General features: G+C 43.0%; 1 protein-coding gene across 1 annotated transcript in view; it reads right to left on the bottom strand.

Moving 5' to 3' along the window:
- MGAT5 (mannosyl (alpha-1,6-)-glycoprotein beta-1,6-N-acetyl-glucosaminyltransferase) overlaps positions 1 to 16788 on the bottom strand; it is a 361502-nt gene that overhangs the window by 314624 nt on the left and 30090 nt on the right. Inside the window, exon 2 of the mRNA XM_006894455.1 lies at positions 16128 to 16292. Within this exon, the coding sequence (XP_006894517.1) occupies positions 16128 to 16292 (165 nt within the window). The remainder of the gene's footprint in view (positions 1 to 16127; positions 16293 to 16788) is intronic.

The following is a 16788-nucleotide window of genomic DNA, read 5'->3' as shown; positions in this document are numbered from 1 at the left end:
CACACTGACAAAGGAGATTAATCAGAACTGGCTTTGACAAGCACTGTGGCAATTGGACAATTAAAAAAGACACAGGGCGGGGAAGAAGAACAAACTGGGAATGAGGGTGGAGAAAACAGTGCAACAATGAATGAATGAAAACCCAAAATCTCTGTAAATGTTCATTAAAACTAATAAAATTTAATAAAAAAAAAGCAAAAAAAATAGAAGCTTGTTTTTAAACATGTCCTTGCTCCTTTAGTAAATGCTACCCAGTGACACATAAAATCAAAGGTAGGCATTAAGGCTGCTGTGGGTCACTGACACCTGGAGAAATGAAAACCACAACTAAATTACCAGCTGGGCCGTCTCAGCACATCCAGGGCCAAGTCACGGCACACACTCATCATGGGCATGCCTGGCCAACTCGGCTCCTTCCAATGGCCCTCTGCCCACAGGGAAGGCCTGTCCTGTTCACCCCACAGGGCACAGCCCAGGGCCCGCAGCCACCTCTTAATCCTCAGAGCCCTCGTGCAAAATCCAGGCAAGGCTGTTGATCTTCATCACCATGTTACTAATGTCTGACAAAGGCCACGAAGGTGAAGAAGAGAACTGAAGTCACCAACTGCCCAGGGGAGGACACCTGCCTGCCTGTCAGGATTCAGAAAACCACCAAGCGAAGAGCTCCAGCCAGCGGGCCGCTGGGTTTAGATACCATGTCGGATACTATCAGATCCAGCTTCTATGAATCTTCTCTACGTCCCAACCCCAAACGTGCCCTGAAATAATGTCTTAAATATTTACTTTATATGCTTGCTAATCTTGCTGCAACTTGTGCTGCTTATTAGCCAAATTTAATGAAGACAATTATTGAGAAAGTCCTATTAGCATAAAGTTTAGACAGGTTAATGAATGTCTTCCCTTGAGAGGCGCATGATGGCACAGGAAATCTCCTCCCCCTGGAACAGAGGGCACAGTGAGGGGTCGGGCCCAGTTCCAGATCTGCCTGCGTTTGCTCAGACTGGCAGTCCTACAGCAACAGGCCCTCCACTATGACAGAGGAAACTCTTCTCTGCCCATTCCTACTAATAGAAACAGATTTTGAAGGTCATTCCTCAGACTTAGGGATCAGGTGAAGCCAAAGAGTGAGAAAAGAGTAGAAAAGGAGGGTCAAGGAAAGTATTAGTAGTCAACAGTCGCCCTTCTCCCCTGCATAGAGAAGGAGCCTCCATTCACAACAGGAGCTCCAGTTTCTTAACGGGCTGTGTTTCCATGGCCCAACATAGGCCTGGCATCCAGACATTCGGTGCTGGCTCTAAAACACCAGGATTTGCTATATCACACATGAGACTCCGCCCTTGTCACACAATGTCAATCCCAGAGGGCTGTCAGTAGTTCCGGAGAACGAGCCAATGACCCAGGAGCTCTGTACACACATATGCAGGCTTTCTCTTGTCACACCACATCCTAGTGAGCCTGTGAGCACGCTGTGGCTACACAACCTCCCTTGTACTATAAATAAAGCTGAAGATCAGTGATGGGAAGTAAAATGCCTGGAGTGAGTAAGGGAGCTGGGATATAGCAGCTCTTCCACAATTACTGGTTCCAGGACCCATTTCAAACCACACAAGGGCAAGAATAAAGTCTCCACTGTGAATGTTGACTCGGAAAGCTCACAGGCATGAAGCATAAGGACAGCTTAAAACCAGCTCAAGGTGGATGCTGCAGACCACGCTTCCATGTTCTAGATGAGGAGTCACAGGTGGGTGGTGTACATGGTTAGTGCACTCAGTTGTCAGAGGTTCAAGTCCACCAAGAGTTACCACAAACAAAGGTCTGGTAGCCTCCACAGAAAAATACACCGCTGAGAAGCCGACAGAACACAGCTGAACTCTGACGTACCTGGAGTTGCTGAGCCAGAATCAACTCAAAGGCAGCAGCGTATAGGTGAGCAAACCAGCCTTGTTTATTATGATTCAAGGCTGAATTTGTAAACCGAACTTAACCACGGCACTAGGAGATGGCAAGGTTTGGGTGTCAACCCACAGGGTCAAATATCAGGGTGTCTATTGAATCACAACCTGCTGCTTCTCAACTGACTGCCCAACAGGGCAGCTGTAGCACAAATCCTTCACAGGACCTTCATTTGCGGCTCTCGCACAATCACCATTTCCCAGGCCTGTCTCTAGCTGCATGAAGGTAAGAGCACGTCTCCATTGTAAATGTTGACTCAGAAAGCTCACCGACATGAAACATAAAGACAGCTTAAAACCAGCTAATGGTGGAGCTGTCCAACTCTGACAAGGCAAACACAAATAGAGCTTAAAACCCTCTGTCAATCGGATGCTTGCTGCTTCCCTGCGGGCTGTGTGGCAGCTGTGCCCACAGCTCCACATGATGGACCTGGGGCTGTGGTCGCACTCGGAGCCTCGGTCTAGCCAAGGGTGAAGGAGGGAGATTCTGCCTCGACTGGGGGGGCAGCTCAGCCCCACTCCAGCACACACCTAACAGGCCATCTGTCCTGCAATGTGGTCTTGTCTTCATTTTAAAGCTCAAAGAAGATGACTTTTCAGACTTACCTTTGCTACAGATGAGCTTAGCCTTTACCTTCTGGGATATAAGGATCTACTCAGACCATCTAAATGTAGATATGCAAAGCCAGAAGCACAGCTTAAAAGAAAATTCCTCAAAACCCCACAACCCTCCCAAATTAAAAAAAACCCTCCTCAGAAGCATGGAGAGCTGCATCCACCACCGCTACCCGAAGAGAAGCCATGCTGAAATGTCTCTTCATCCTTCAGCCCCGGCTCTAGAATAGATTTACTGGAGTCTGTGTCAGAAAACAGGTAGGATGGCACAGCAGCATGGACTATATCTGAGGGGAAGCATATGTTGCACGTTCACTGTGAAATGTCTATTGAATCAATACCATATGTAAACTCATCTCACGGCTGTATACACATAATTCATTAAGCCAAATTAGAGCAAGTGGGATCTGCTGCCTTCTGATTAAAACAAACAAATCTAATTTTAGTGTGTCCTATCACTGATCCCTGTTCTGAGGAACTTTCCCAAACAACAATAAAGCCTGTACACACTCCACTACTAATCTCCCAACTGCTGTCCAACCAGGCAGCTGTGAAGAACAGCATTCCACAGAGGGAATATGTATTCTCACTTTTTCAAACTAAAAACAAACAAGAAAACCTATATTTCTTGAAAGGCCAGTAATTAGTCCAAATGCACTACTAAAATTGCTGGTGCCCTCTTTTTTTTTCCCCTGCAAGATTTATTCAGAGCCCCTGCTAACATGGTGTAGGTGTCTAGAAGTTCTTTTAATCCTATTTATATTTTTATAATTAGCCACCAAAGAAACACAACCAAGTAAATTTATCTCATGATGGAATCTTAGTTGTCAAAAAGTATCAGGAAAGGAAAAGAATGTCCCCTTTTTTTTGGTAATGAAGAAACAATTAACTTCTAGTGTCTTCAAAAATCTCAAAAGTGTATACCATCAAAATGAGGCAAAAGCAAACTACAGAAACAATCCCTGTAAAAAAAAAAGAAATTTTTTTTTAAAAAAAGCAAAAGACAGGTACAGATACCTTGTACTAATAATAGTTGTCCTCATAAAAGCTCCATCCACAGCGGGTGGCAAACCATGTGACCAAAAGAGGGAAGACAATACATGATCTGATAGACACTTAAGGAGACCTACTCTCTGGCAGGCGCCTAGCCAGGTCCTCAATTTAAAAGTCAAGTATAAAATACTGTCCATTATCTTTGCGGAGCTTTAAGCCTGATTGGAGAGCAGAAGAGTTAACATGTCTGCAAGTACACAAAGTGATGGTGAGAACACACAGCAAAGGCACAAAAAAAAAAGTCGGGGTGGGGCTGCCCAGGATGACTCCTTAGGAGAGACAGTCCTTCAAATGAGTCTGAAAGGACATTCCAGGAGGAAGACAAAGCATACAAAAATGCAAGGACAGAACTGAGGCCCCGTGGCTCCGTCATGGGGTTCTAGCCTGCCTCTCTTCTCAGACTCATCACCTGCCTTGTTCACCTGCCTTGTTAAATAAATACGCTGTGTGGGAAAGTTGATGCTCTAAAGGAGATCTTTAAGGACCTCTCTTGTACTCCCTAACTTACTTCATTGACTCTCTCATATCTTCATAATTATAAACTCTGCCTAAAAATAATAAAACGGAGATCTTTTTTAATATAAAATATTCCACAGTTTAAATTCACACTCTATTTTGCCATCATTATTTTGAATTAAAGGCTTTTTCATAAAGGAAAATAACTGCCCTCTCTATAAGCAGGAGTAACACAAAGAGTGCCAAAAAGGGGCGGGTTTAAGGCCAATAGAGGAGTTTCGTAAGGTCAGGATCCTAATATAATCCATCTACAGAGAGTTCATAAAATCTCTGTCCTTGGAGGTCTCACATCAGACTGAAAGGGGTGGGAGAGGCACGGAAACAGCCTTGGGAAGAAGCGGAAGCCCATGGATGGTATAAATAGTTAACGTGTTCAGATGCTAACTGAGACAGAGAGGCTCAAATTTATCCCAAGGGGCCTTGGAAGAAAAAGTAGTCTCTACTTTTGAAAGATCAGCACCTTAAAACCCAGTAATTTCACTACTGGGAATATAACCTAAAGAAACCATAACAGCCACCCAAGTGGATATATGCACATTCATGTTTACTGCTGCTTTGTTCACAATAGTAATGAGTTGGAAACAGCCCAAGTGTTCATCAATAAACGAAAGGATAGAGAAGCTGTGGTATAGTCACACAATGGAATACTACACTGCATTGAAAAAACAGGGATTTATGCAATATTTTTCAAAATGGGTGACCCTGGAGGACGTTATGCTGAATAAAATATCTCAGTCACAAAAGGACAATTACTGCATAGTGCCACTGCTGTAAAATTAGACTCACATCGGGGTTGGGGGGAGACTGAGAAAGATAGGTTTAAAAATGTATACTGCATTGAAACAGATGAGGGACAAAACTGTTTCAAAGGGATATATGATTGGGTATTATTATTGTGACAGGAGTCCAGAACAAAGGCTACATAGTGGAGTGAACTTGGGTGGGTGGGGGGGATTGTATAACAATGAAATAATTTTTCTTTTACTTTTCAAAGAAAAGAATGACCTGGGGATGGGGAATATAGGCAGGGAGAAAAGTGCAACAATGAATGAATGGAAATCCAAAGTCTCTGTAAACTTTTATTAAAATAAATTTAAAAAGAATTGATGGGGGGAAGACAAAAAAATAAAACCAATCAGCACTGAGTCAATGGCGACCTAGAACTGAGAAGAGGGAAAGGATCTTTCCGTGTCTGCTGGTGAGGAAGGACATCCCGAAGCCCCGGCACCTTCTAAGACTGACAACAAGCGGGAATTAGTTCTGAGACCAAACCTTCCTTAAGGATCAGGGCTTCTCAGCCACCCAAAGTCAATACTCTAGCCAGGGAAGTTGTCAATTGACATATGCATTGTAGGGTTCTTAGCAGCTTCTCTGCCACCTACCCAAGAGCACTACCTCAGCTGTGACAATCAAAATGGTCCCCAGATATCGCCAATGCATTCAGGGACAGGGGAAGAGGCTAAAATTACCTTCAGTAGAGAGCTGTGGCTCTAGACATACTATCCCCAATTTTAGCATAACTTCTTCTGAGTAGTGCTTGCCTTCTTTCTCAAACAAGAAAGTCCAAACACCTCAATCATACATGCAAAGTAGAAAATACAGATGAACAGTGACATGTATTTCTTTTTTTTTCTCCTATGAAAATATCAAAATCACAATTTTGGATGGAGCTGTAATGCCATCCCAAAGGCACAAGGTTCAAATCCGCCAGCAGCTCCACAGAATAAAGATGGGAAATTTACTCCTGCGAGATTAAACTGCCTCTGAAAACCCGCTGGGTCAGCTATGGGTTGGTTCTGACTTGACAGTAAACAGTAACAATCTAAATATTTACTTCTGATTTTGCTGAAAATGAAACAGAAAGCCAAGAGGTAAACAGGAGGGGCATATTTTGTTTCTTGCTCAACTTAAGAAATGACCCTTAAGTCTTGTCTCACTTGCAGTCTGCTCTCCTCTCCCCTGACAGCATCTGGGGTCCTCCTGACTGGCCAACATCGGGCCCAGTGGAGCCAGGCCGCTGAGACCATGGCTGGCCCGGGACTGGAAAGGTCAGGTGCTCATCACACAACTGAAAATGCAGATACACCCACAAAGAAACCACAGGAGCGCAACTTAATTTTAAGGTCCATTAGCAGCACGAAGGGTGAAGGAGGGGGGACTGGCATTTTCAAATGCAAATCCTGGACCTGGGGACATTCTTCATGTGCAATTTCAGATGGTGAGAATAATAAGTATGGTTGTCTTTTTTAAGAATAGCATCCACATGTAAATATACTGCACTTGAGTCCCAAATGCCAGATATGCTGTTACAACTCATGTTTGGGAAACACAGGGCTGCCTAATGCTCAATTTTAGACTAAATACCAGAAAATAGCCACTTAAACTGTATGTGCACCTTCGATTTTGTGACTGCCTTTCCCAACTGACCTTGTAATTGTAAGCACTCCTAGCACAAAGGGGTCACTGTCATTACATTTCAGCTTTTAGCAAATGGCCAGTGCTGGCCAGTTGTTCAGCTCATGCTGACTCTCAATAACTGGGCACGGGCAGTATAAATAAGCAGCAAATTCATACAGAGAGACAAATAGACAACAAATCTCTCCCCGAGTAGTAATAGACAGCATCCTCTAAAACATTATAGTCAAGTGTTGCAACCACATTTTATGGTGTTACCAAGGGCATCGTCATTGGGAAGCTCGGCCATGACCAATGAGAAGACCCTGCTTCTTGAGTGGTGTCCGCTGAAGTCTGAGAGAGGGACATGAGCTAGCAAGTCCCCCTGCCAAGCACACGCCCATCACCAGAAATCAAGAGCTATATGGTAAAACACCTGGTAGTGGTGAAGCCAAAAGCTGTAAATTCCTGAGAGCAGTATCTATGATTTTCTCTCCACCCCAATGGTATGGAACTGTGCTGCCAACACAAAGGCACATGGTGTGACTCCACCAGATACTCTGTGAGAGAAAGATGGGCAATCTCCTCCAGTGAAATTTACTGCCCCTGGAAACTTGCTGGAGGGTGAGCTATGGGTTGATCCAGCTGGGCAGTACATGACACCACCACAATTCCACAGGTAGGGCTTGAACTCAACACCACAGGAAAAACAAGGTAAAGCAGATTGCCTATCTGATCTCTGGAGACATGCTTTTCCACGATCACATAGCTATTCCCCAAACTTCTCCCTCATATTAGGTGCATAACAAAAATTACAGGACCAGACTCGGTCCTATTCCCTCTTCTTACTTAAGATCACAAAACCAGAGAAGGGCAAAAATCAGCCTTTCCCCAAACCACAACACTGTTCTGAAAGCAGACAATTTTGACAAAGGCGTGCAGGCACCCTTTGGGGAGTCAACCAGGAGACATTCATTTACTGTGTGACTGGTTCAAGTGTGAGGATTTTTTTTTCCAATCTGCTTTCTCATTTCTTTGATTCCCTTTCCTCTTTAACAAAATAAACAGCTCAACAATGCAGCTCAATTTGATTCCTGATTTTAATAAAGTTCATTTCCACCTAAATTTCTCAAGGGACATGTTCACTTCCACATAATCAAAAAGCTCACTGGTGATGAATTTGGAAAGAAAAGTCATTTGGAGAAAATGCCACAGAGAACACAGCTAAAGAGCAAAACAAAGGAAACCTACACACATGCAGGACTGACCCTAACATTAAAATAAATTCAGGGACTCCTTCACCTCCAATGGTACCCAATTCAGAAGCAGTTTATAGCCAACCAGAAGATATATTAGCAAGCAGTAAGACATACCAGTAAGCAATCAGAAACATCAGCAAGCAGTAAGACACCAGGGTAAGCAGTAAAGACACACCAGGGAAAACGTTTGTGAGCAATTACCACATGTTTTACTGCAGGGAGGGAGGGGAGAAACTTCTCTCATCATAAAAATGATCTCTCTCCCACAGTGGAGTCTTTCCTGCCTAAAATGTCAAAAAAGGTCTATGAGCCAGCAGCATGGTTACAAACCAAAGGGCAGAAAAGCTGCTCGAGAGTCACTGAGGAAGGAGAAGCACAAGCTGCAGCTCCTGCTCTTGGTTTTGTCACCCTTCAATGGTTCTTGGAGGCGAGGAGGGGGAGCCTGCATACCTGGAGCATGCCATCAGGTGGGGCCTGTCTCTGGAGAAGGACCCCATGCTCGATAGTGGTCAATGAATAAGAGGAAGGCCCGGAACGAGATGGAATGGGCCTAAGCACAGCAGTGTGAGGAGGGCCCAGGACCAGGCAGCTTGCGTTCTGTAGCACATAGGACTGCTATGAGAGGCCTGCGGCACCTAGCAACAATAGCAGCACACGCTGAAAGCATCCCTGTGACCTGCAAACAGTCAATGCACTCAGCTGCTGGAGGTCACCCAGGGGCACCTCAGAAGAAAGGCCTGGGAATCTTTTTCTAAAAGGTCAGCCTCTGAAGGCCTCAGGAGCACAGCTCCACCCTGAAACACAGGGCTTGTCAGTCAGCTCTGCAGCAATAGGGGTTTCTCAGTTCCAGAGCCTAATCTACAACACAGCAAACCACTTCAAAATATATGCTGGTTAAATGACAAGATATACACAATCACACAGTGTGAATGGAGGCACGCACAAAACACATGTATTTAAATGAAACACAGTGTAAATAAACAAGATGTATATGATTTTTGAATGTAAACCAATATAAGTAAAGTTAAAAAAATAATTATAAGATTCATTACTGTACTTGGGAAAAAAATAAATAAATAACCAATCTTGAACCTCTAGAGAAGGGGCAAACTTCCACAACAAAGTTCATGTCAACCAGAAGGTTGACACAGATCATGATGAGGAGATAGCTTTATCGACACTCCAGGGAACTGTCAATTATTCCTTGGGATTCATTAAAAAAATAGTAATGTGTTTTTCAAGACACGTTCACTTGCAATGATTTACACATAGAAAGAATAAGAACAGAATTATTTGTTATGCTTCATAGAGCTGGACAATGACTAAGGATGACACAAGAAGAATCGATGCCTTCGAGTTGTGGTGCTAGAGAAGCGTCTTGAACATAACATGGTCCACCAAGAAAACAAATAGGTCCGTCTTGGAGAGGGTGAAACCAAGTCTCTCCTGGGAGGCTAGGATTTTGAAGATCTGTCTCACATTCTTTGGACACGTGGCCAGAACAGACCAGTCCTTGGAGAAAGACATCATGCTCGGAAGGGTGGAGGGACACCACAGGAGAGGAAGACCCTGGATGAGATGGATTGATACAGTGTCTGGGGCAATGGGGTTTAGTGTGTCAGAATTAGTGAGAATGGCTCAGGACAGGGAAGGGTTCAGAGCTGCTGTACATAGGTTCCCTACCGGTCAGTGAGTGACTCGATGGCACATAACACCCTACTATATTGGTTGTTTTTTATTTAAGTCTCTTGTTTAGAGTCAACAAAACTTCAGGGAGAGCCTCTGTATTTAAAATTCAGTTGTTATTCTATTTTGAAGGAACATTCTTCTAGGTGGTACAGAACTCTTCTGTCAATATGCTGTACTGAGGTAACCTGGGGTTGCTGTGATGCTGAACCTTGTGCCATTGGGGTGTCAAATGTCATAATAATTACCCATGGTGGACAGTGTTTGGTGGAGCTCCCAGTTTAAGACAGGTTTGGAAGCAGGAGTGTCATCCACTTCCTAAACAATATGCCTTTGGAAACTCTATGAACTCTGATAAGCAATGATAGTTGCAGAGAGGCTTCAGGTCTTTTGTTCATAGGGTCACTATGAGTAGGGACCGACTGGACAGCAATCAACAACAAAAACAACAACTGCCACATGTCACTAGAAGGTCTTCAGCTGAGCAACAGAGAATTTTAGCGTCAATGATCAACTTGGACAAGGACGTGAATTCAACAGAATCTGTCAAATCACTTTTCAGAGATTCCGGAAAACTAAATGAAGGCCTAGGTAGAGCTCTGCATCTCTGAAGGCCAAGAACAATGTATACTATACAGTACATGGTATTCAGAAGATGCTTGCTAAATGGTCATATCCCTTCTCCCTTCACAGTGTTCTCTGGGTCACAATCCATCTAAAGTCTCCTCCATGAGGCCCTCTGTAGCAATTCTTCCGTCCACAAATCCACCCTGCTCCAGAAGTCCTCCACAGTCACTCCCAGCTCAGTTAGCAAAAGTCTTGAAGACAGAAGACTGACTCTCTTCTCTTTCTCTCCCCTTCTCTCTCTCTTTCTAACACACACACACACACACACACACACACACACGAGAGCGTGCCAAAAAGTCTGAATAAGATTAATTATTAAAGGCATTAACACACTAAATGTGATCTCATTTCCTAAAAAGAAAGTGAAACCTTAACACCAAACAAAATATTCTGGTTTTTATTATTAAAATAAAGCTAAAGGTATTTTAGGGAGCTCTGGCAACCTATGAGGTAAGGAGTTGGGCTGCCAACCTAAAGGAAAGCAGTTAAAATTCACTAGCTGTTCCACAGGAGAAAGATAGCCAATCTCTTCCCTTGTGATTTACAGCCTTTGGAAACCTTCTAAAGGTCAGCTAGGAGTCAGTTCCAACTTTGACAGCACCAAGTTTGGCATTTTAGGGAGCACTAGTGGAACAGTCTGTAGGAAGTTGCTCTGGTAATCCAATGGCCCCTCCTTCTGGCAGTTCAAATCCACCAGCAGCTCCGAGGGAGAAAAAGATGGACAATCTCCTCTTGTGCAGTTTATAGTCTCAGAAACTCGATGGAAAGGCAGCTAAGTGTAGATTCCAAGGCCATGCCAGTAAGTCTGAATTGAGTCTGAATGGCATTTCAGTCTAAGCGAGTGGTAGAATTTCCATCTTCCATTGCAGGAGACCTGGTTCGTTCCCCAGAAAATGCATCTTTGCACAGAAAATGACTTGCTGGTCAGTGGAGACCTGAGTGGTGTGAGGATGATGCTGAGCAAGTTTTAGTAATTCTTTCATATTAAGAATAAGAAAAACAAGTCTGTTTATCTACTTTAAGAAATGAGCCAGTGAACATCATAGCTGTCACAAAGATCCGACCCTGACACATCATTATGAACAGGGGATTAACAAGCTGACAGCTAAAAACAACAACAATGGAACATCTAATGGCGCTCCACTCAGGCCAATGACCTAGCAAATGTGCTCAAGACCTATTTGTTTTACTGAGTAATCAGCTCAACACAGGGCTGGGCAAGGATCCCATTCCAAAGAAGTGGTCATCAGCTCCCTCCCATTCCATCCTTGAGGTGCATCCAGGATCCTTTGCCCTGAGACTTAGAGTCCAGGTGGGAAAACCATGAGGAAGCCAAAGGACATGACAATGACCTCAGGAATGCTTCCCTGGACACTTGAGCAGTTGGGCTGTGCAAATGGTTACATGCTCAATACTACTAAAATGCTGTGGGTTTGAACACACCCAAAGACGACAGGCAACGTGCTTTTGAATTGGCGGGCCCATCTTTAAAAATGCTATAGACCAGTTCTATTCTGCACACTTAGGGTCACAATGAGTAGAAACCAATGGTAACCAACAACAGCAAACTACAGGACAAAGGGACTGTGTGGGGACAAAGCTGAAGGCACAACACCCCACCTCGGGCAACAGGATCATGCAGAACCATTGTACAATTGGATGGAGCCTTTCCAACTGTATTTGCTACTGGGGGACAGGGGTTGTGGAGCAAAACTGCAGAGGCCTGGGTTCCATTTATTAATAAGCAACTCAACTCTGTGGGAGGCGTTCTTGTCTAATTACAGAAGCTGCTGGAAACTGCAGGGAAAACGGGATTTATGGCCTAGATGACACTGCATCTGTGCTATAATTAAAAAGTTATTTTTAATACTTTTGTTTGGTTAGATACTTTGTATTATCTGAAATATATTTTGTAATTTCCAACTTGCTTAAGGGCAAAGGATATCACACACACACACACACACACACACACACACACACACACAAGAAGTTTGTTTAATGTGAAGCAATTAAATGTTTTGACACCAGGAGGTGGGAAACAAAAAAAACCTCTCCCACCTAAATCTGTGCATTTGTGTAAGAAAGAGGGAATGACAAACAAGACAAAAAGTGTACTAACCTAGATTCTGGAAATTCCAAAAGTAACCCAACTTCTTACTTCATCCATTAGAATCTGGATATCAGCTACTAGAACTAAGCACAGTCATGCCATTTACCCAGAAGTACCTAAACTCAACACTTTGTCCTATGTCCTGCTCAGGAAATGACAGCTGTTTCCCTAAATTCTCACCACTGGGCCAACTGGCAGCATTATGACAGACAGTGAAGAGTGTTAACACCTTCAGTTTGCCTGGTTCCATAATCAACACTCTCAGTACCAGCAGCCAGGAAATCAAAAGATGAACTGCATTGGGAAAGTGTGCTGTTAGAGACATCTCCAGAGTACAGAGGAACAATGATGTCAGTCTAGAGTCTAAAGTATGCCTGATTCTGGCCAGGGTCTTCGCAATTACTCGCTATGCATCAGATGGACAATGACTAGGGATGACAGAGGAGGATTGATGCCTTTGAGTTGTGGTGCTGGAGAAGTGTACTGAATATACCGTGGACTGCTAAGGAGCCCAAACAGATTTGTCCTGGAGAGGCTGCTCCTTGGAGGCAAGGATTTTGAAGCTTTGTCTGACATAATTTGGGCAAGGACAGCACAGGAGATGAAGAGCCTGGATGAGATGGACTGACTCAGTGACTGGGGTTAATGGGGGTAGGTGTTTCAGAGACCATGAGTTTGGTTCAAGATAGAGCAGGGTTCAGAGCTGTTGTACACAGGGTTGCTATGAGTCACAAGCAACTCGATGGCATATAACAAAAACCACTCTAATGGTGAGTCCTGACTCAACCACAAAGACCTATGTTTCTGTCCATAGACAGTGCAGTTGGGGTTCCATGTGAGCTGTAAATGTTTTGATGTTTGTGTTTCACCCATTTTTCTCCTCTTGTCTATGATTCCAGTTTCAAAAAGAAAGTGTACCTAAATTCTCATTTTCTCAGGTTATATTCCAAGTAGTGGAATAGCTACGTCATACGGAATTTCTATGTACAGCTTTTTGAGGAAGTACAAAACGGCCTTCCAGAATAGTTGTATCATTTTACAATCCCATCAACTATTGCTTTCTTGCCACATCCTCTCCAACATTTATTACTTGCTTCCCTGTTAAACTTTGCCAGTGTTACTGGCGTGAGATGGTACTTTACTGTGGTTTTGATTTGCATCCCTCTTATTGCCAGTGAGGCACAAATGTAGATTTTTACACCAATGTTTGTAACAGCATTATTCACCATCACAAGAACACGCAAACAGCCTAAATGTCCAACCACAAATGAATGGACAGAGTAATCATGGTACATTCACACAATGGAATACTATGCAGCATGTAGGAGCAATGATTCTGTAAATTATTACCTAACTTGGGAGGGACGTGAGAGCATTATGATGAGTGAACTAACTCAGTCCCACAAGGATAAATATTGCATAAATCCATTATCGTAGAATGAGTATAAGGATTCAAGAGGGGTAGGAGAGGTTGGAAGTAGAGATATAAGGATATGCAAGGGAAGGAGGTGATTAATCATGGGGTTGTACAACTTGATGGATTGGGGGGTGAGGGAAATGGAAAGAATTTGTTCTTGAAAACAATTTATTAGAATTTTATAAATAAACTAGTAGAAATTTTTTTAAAAAGATAAAAAAGAGAAAGTATACAAAAATTCCTCATAAATAGGACAGTATGAGGCTGTCCTTGAGTAACTATGAATTTGAACTAAGATTGAACAGAGATAATTTTATTTCCTAAACAGCACTGCCAGAATTAATATTTCTCTACATACATATAGAAGTCTCTGGTTAGTACAAATGGTTAGCTCATTTGGTTGCTAATCCAAAGACTGAAGGTTCAAGTCTACTCAGAGGAATCTTGTTAGAAAGCCCTGGTGATCTACTTATCAAAAGTCAACCAAAAGCTATGGAGCACAATTCTGCTCTAATACTTCTGGAGTCGCTGTGAGTGGCAGTCAATTCAATGGAAGCTAGTACAGGCATTTTCTGCAAAAGTGCATCTTCTTTAACAATGTAGCACTAAGGGCTTAGTGTTCAAATGGCATTCCCAGGCATTGAATTTGACTTTGCAGTGTGGATGAGCAGGAATATATAAACAGGGTGCGTGAGTTGATTCACAAGAGGATTGGTTTGCCATGCCATTAAATTGAGGTGGATCCAGTAGCAGCAAAGGAGAAGCCTCACTGCCAGCAAAGAAGAAGCAAATGAATGTAATACTTCCTTCAGGACCAAGGACTCCTGTGCCAGAGACTAGGGCCTATGGGCGCAACAGCCATACCAGCCACAACAGAAAACCAGAGACCTGAAATGAGACAGAGTGGATCTTGTGACTTTTACACGACCAGACCAGAGCTAAGAGGCTTTTGCTCAAGTTTATCAGAGGATTGTGGAGGAGAGAGCCACAACTGGTAGGACTGAGAACTTTGTAACACTGGCCTAAAGATGCGAGGCTCGAGGCTGAGATGCCTAGAAGTACATTTCGGAAGTTGTCCTGACTGTATTCTGCTATGAACCTGAATTATGGTCTTTTCACTTCCCAAATATAGTTTGGTGTGGCTTGTGAGCTTCTGTATCAGATTATGGACCCAGTAAAGCGGTAAGACAGGTGTTAAGATGAGGAAAAAAGAGGTACAGAAGCAGGGCTACACGGTGGAGGGGACCTGGGGGAGGGTTTGTAAAACAATGAAAGAATCTTTTCTTTTACTTTTCCATAATTTTTGACTCATGTACTTATAACTTGTTAGTTAAATTTGTGTCTTCTAGGTTGCAACCCCCCCATGATACATCTTCAGGGATATGAACATGTACGGCTAAGCACAATTAATAACAGTGCATCTAAATTCCAAAATCAATCTCCATAATAGTCTATGTGTTTCCTACTGCCAAAGGGGCCCTTCAGAGTAGTGAGAGAAGATCTTCACCCTGAAACCCACAGCATCCCTTTTCAGCAGGAAGTAGCTAAGACAATACGCCATCCCCTTTTCCTTATGAATCAGGGTGAAGTCTCTCTCAGGGAGGAGTGATAGGGAATGGCAAAGGACACACTGACAAAGGAGATTAATCAGAACTGACTTTGACAAGCACTGTGGGAATTGGACAATTAAAACAGACATTCGGATGGTGGGGAAGAAGAACAAACTGGGGAGGAGGGTAGAGAGAATGGTGCAGCAATGAAGGAATGAAAACCCAAAATCCCTGTAAATGTTCATTAAAACTAATAAAATTTAATAAAATAAAAAAAGAGAATATGTCTAACCTCAAGGGAATTGCTTTTATGTTGTTGATGCTATTGATGGGGACAGTTCTTCTTTGTGAGTTGGTAAAGGTTAGATATAGCCACCTCCACAAACTCCACCTCTTTATACAAACAAGAAGAACAGAGAAACATTAAATATCACCCAAGTTTGAAACTGTTTAATAGAAGTAGAAAGAATGAAGGAACTCTGTTATATGATCTGCATAATCTCTGTACTTCCTTTGTCCAAACTTTATGAATTATCTCACCAAAAGTCATTTCAGAAGCTTGTTATGGATAAGTGCATCCTAGAAACCAACAACTACTGCACATCATGATGAGACCATAAAAATATTTTAACATGTTATTTGAAAGTAAATTTAAATTTAGCTTTATAGTTATACCAATCTTACCAGATTTATATCTTACTAATAAGGAAGACCCTGGATGTGTTGAATTGACACAGTAATTGGGGTTATTGGGGTTATGGGGTAGGTGGGTCAGAGTCAGACTGGCTCAGGACAGGGAGGTTTCAGAGCTGTTTTGCATAGGGTCACTGTAAGTTGCAGGTGACTCGATGAAAAATAACAACAACAATAACAAACTATTGTCGGTTCCTTTCCATTTTTCCAAGGTGCAGTTTGACTCCACGAAAGGGCACAGACTTGCCATCTCACCTGCCACATTCATTTTCTCAAGCACGCCCAGGCTGGGCACAGCTGTGGTGGTGTTGGTCAGGTTTGTTCCTGTGCCATTGATTACGAGATTGTCCACCTTCGACTCCAACTTGCCAATGCGCTGCAAAATGTTATCCAGTAACACAGCCAAAGTCTTCTTCAGATCTGTAAAAGAAAACATAGATCATTTAAATTTCTCTCTCTTTAGTATATAAAATAGTGCATCTCAAACGTTTCTAAAATGGCACTGTCGGGTACTGCTCACAGGCATGTCCTAAGCAGAACACATCTGATAAGGGTGACAGGACTCATTTATAAGGGACATCACCACACTTAAACCAAACCGGCCATCTCCAGTCAATTTCCACTCACAGCAGCTCTACAGGGCACATCCAACTGCCCCAAGGGATTTCCAAAATTGTGAAAACTGTGGAAGCAGAGTCATATCATTACCCTGAGGAGTAGCTAAAAGGTAAAGATCTTTCAGGTAGAGGTCAGCTATTTTACCACGGCACCACTAGGGCTTCTTTATAAAAGGTCTAGGCCTGAGCCTGCTAAATAAATTCAAACTACAGAACAGTGTCATTGATTTCACATGCACGCAAGATTCTACTGAAGATCATCCAAAAACGATTAGAACAGCACATCAGCAGAGAACTGC

Source organism: Elephantulus edwardii, unplaced genomic scaffold (genome assembly GCF_000299155.1).
Source record: "Elephantulus edwardii isolate Elephantulus edwardi_28Jun2011 unplaced genomic scaffold, EleEdw1.0 scaffold00143, whole genome shotgun sequence".
NCBI classification, from domain to species: Eukaryota; Metazoa; Chordata; class Mammalia; order Macroscelidea; family Macroscelididae; genus Elephantulus; species Elephantulus edwardii.
This window is presented reverse-complemented; position numbering and strand designations above follow the sequence as displayed.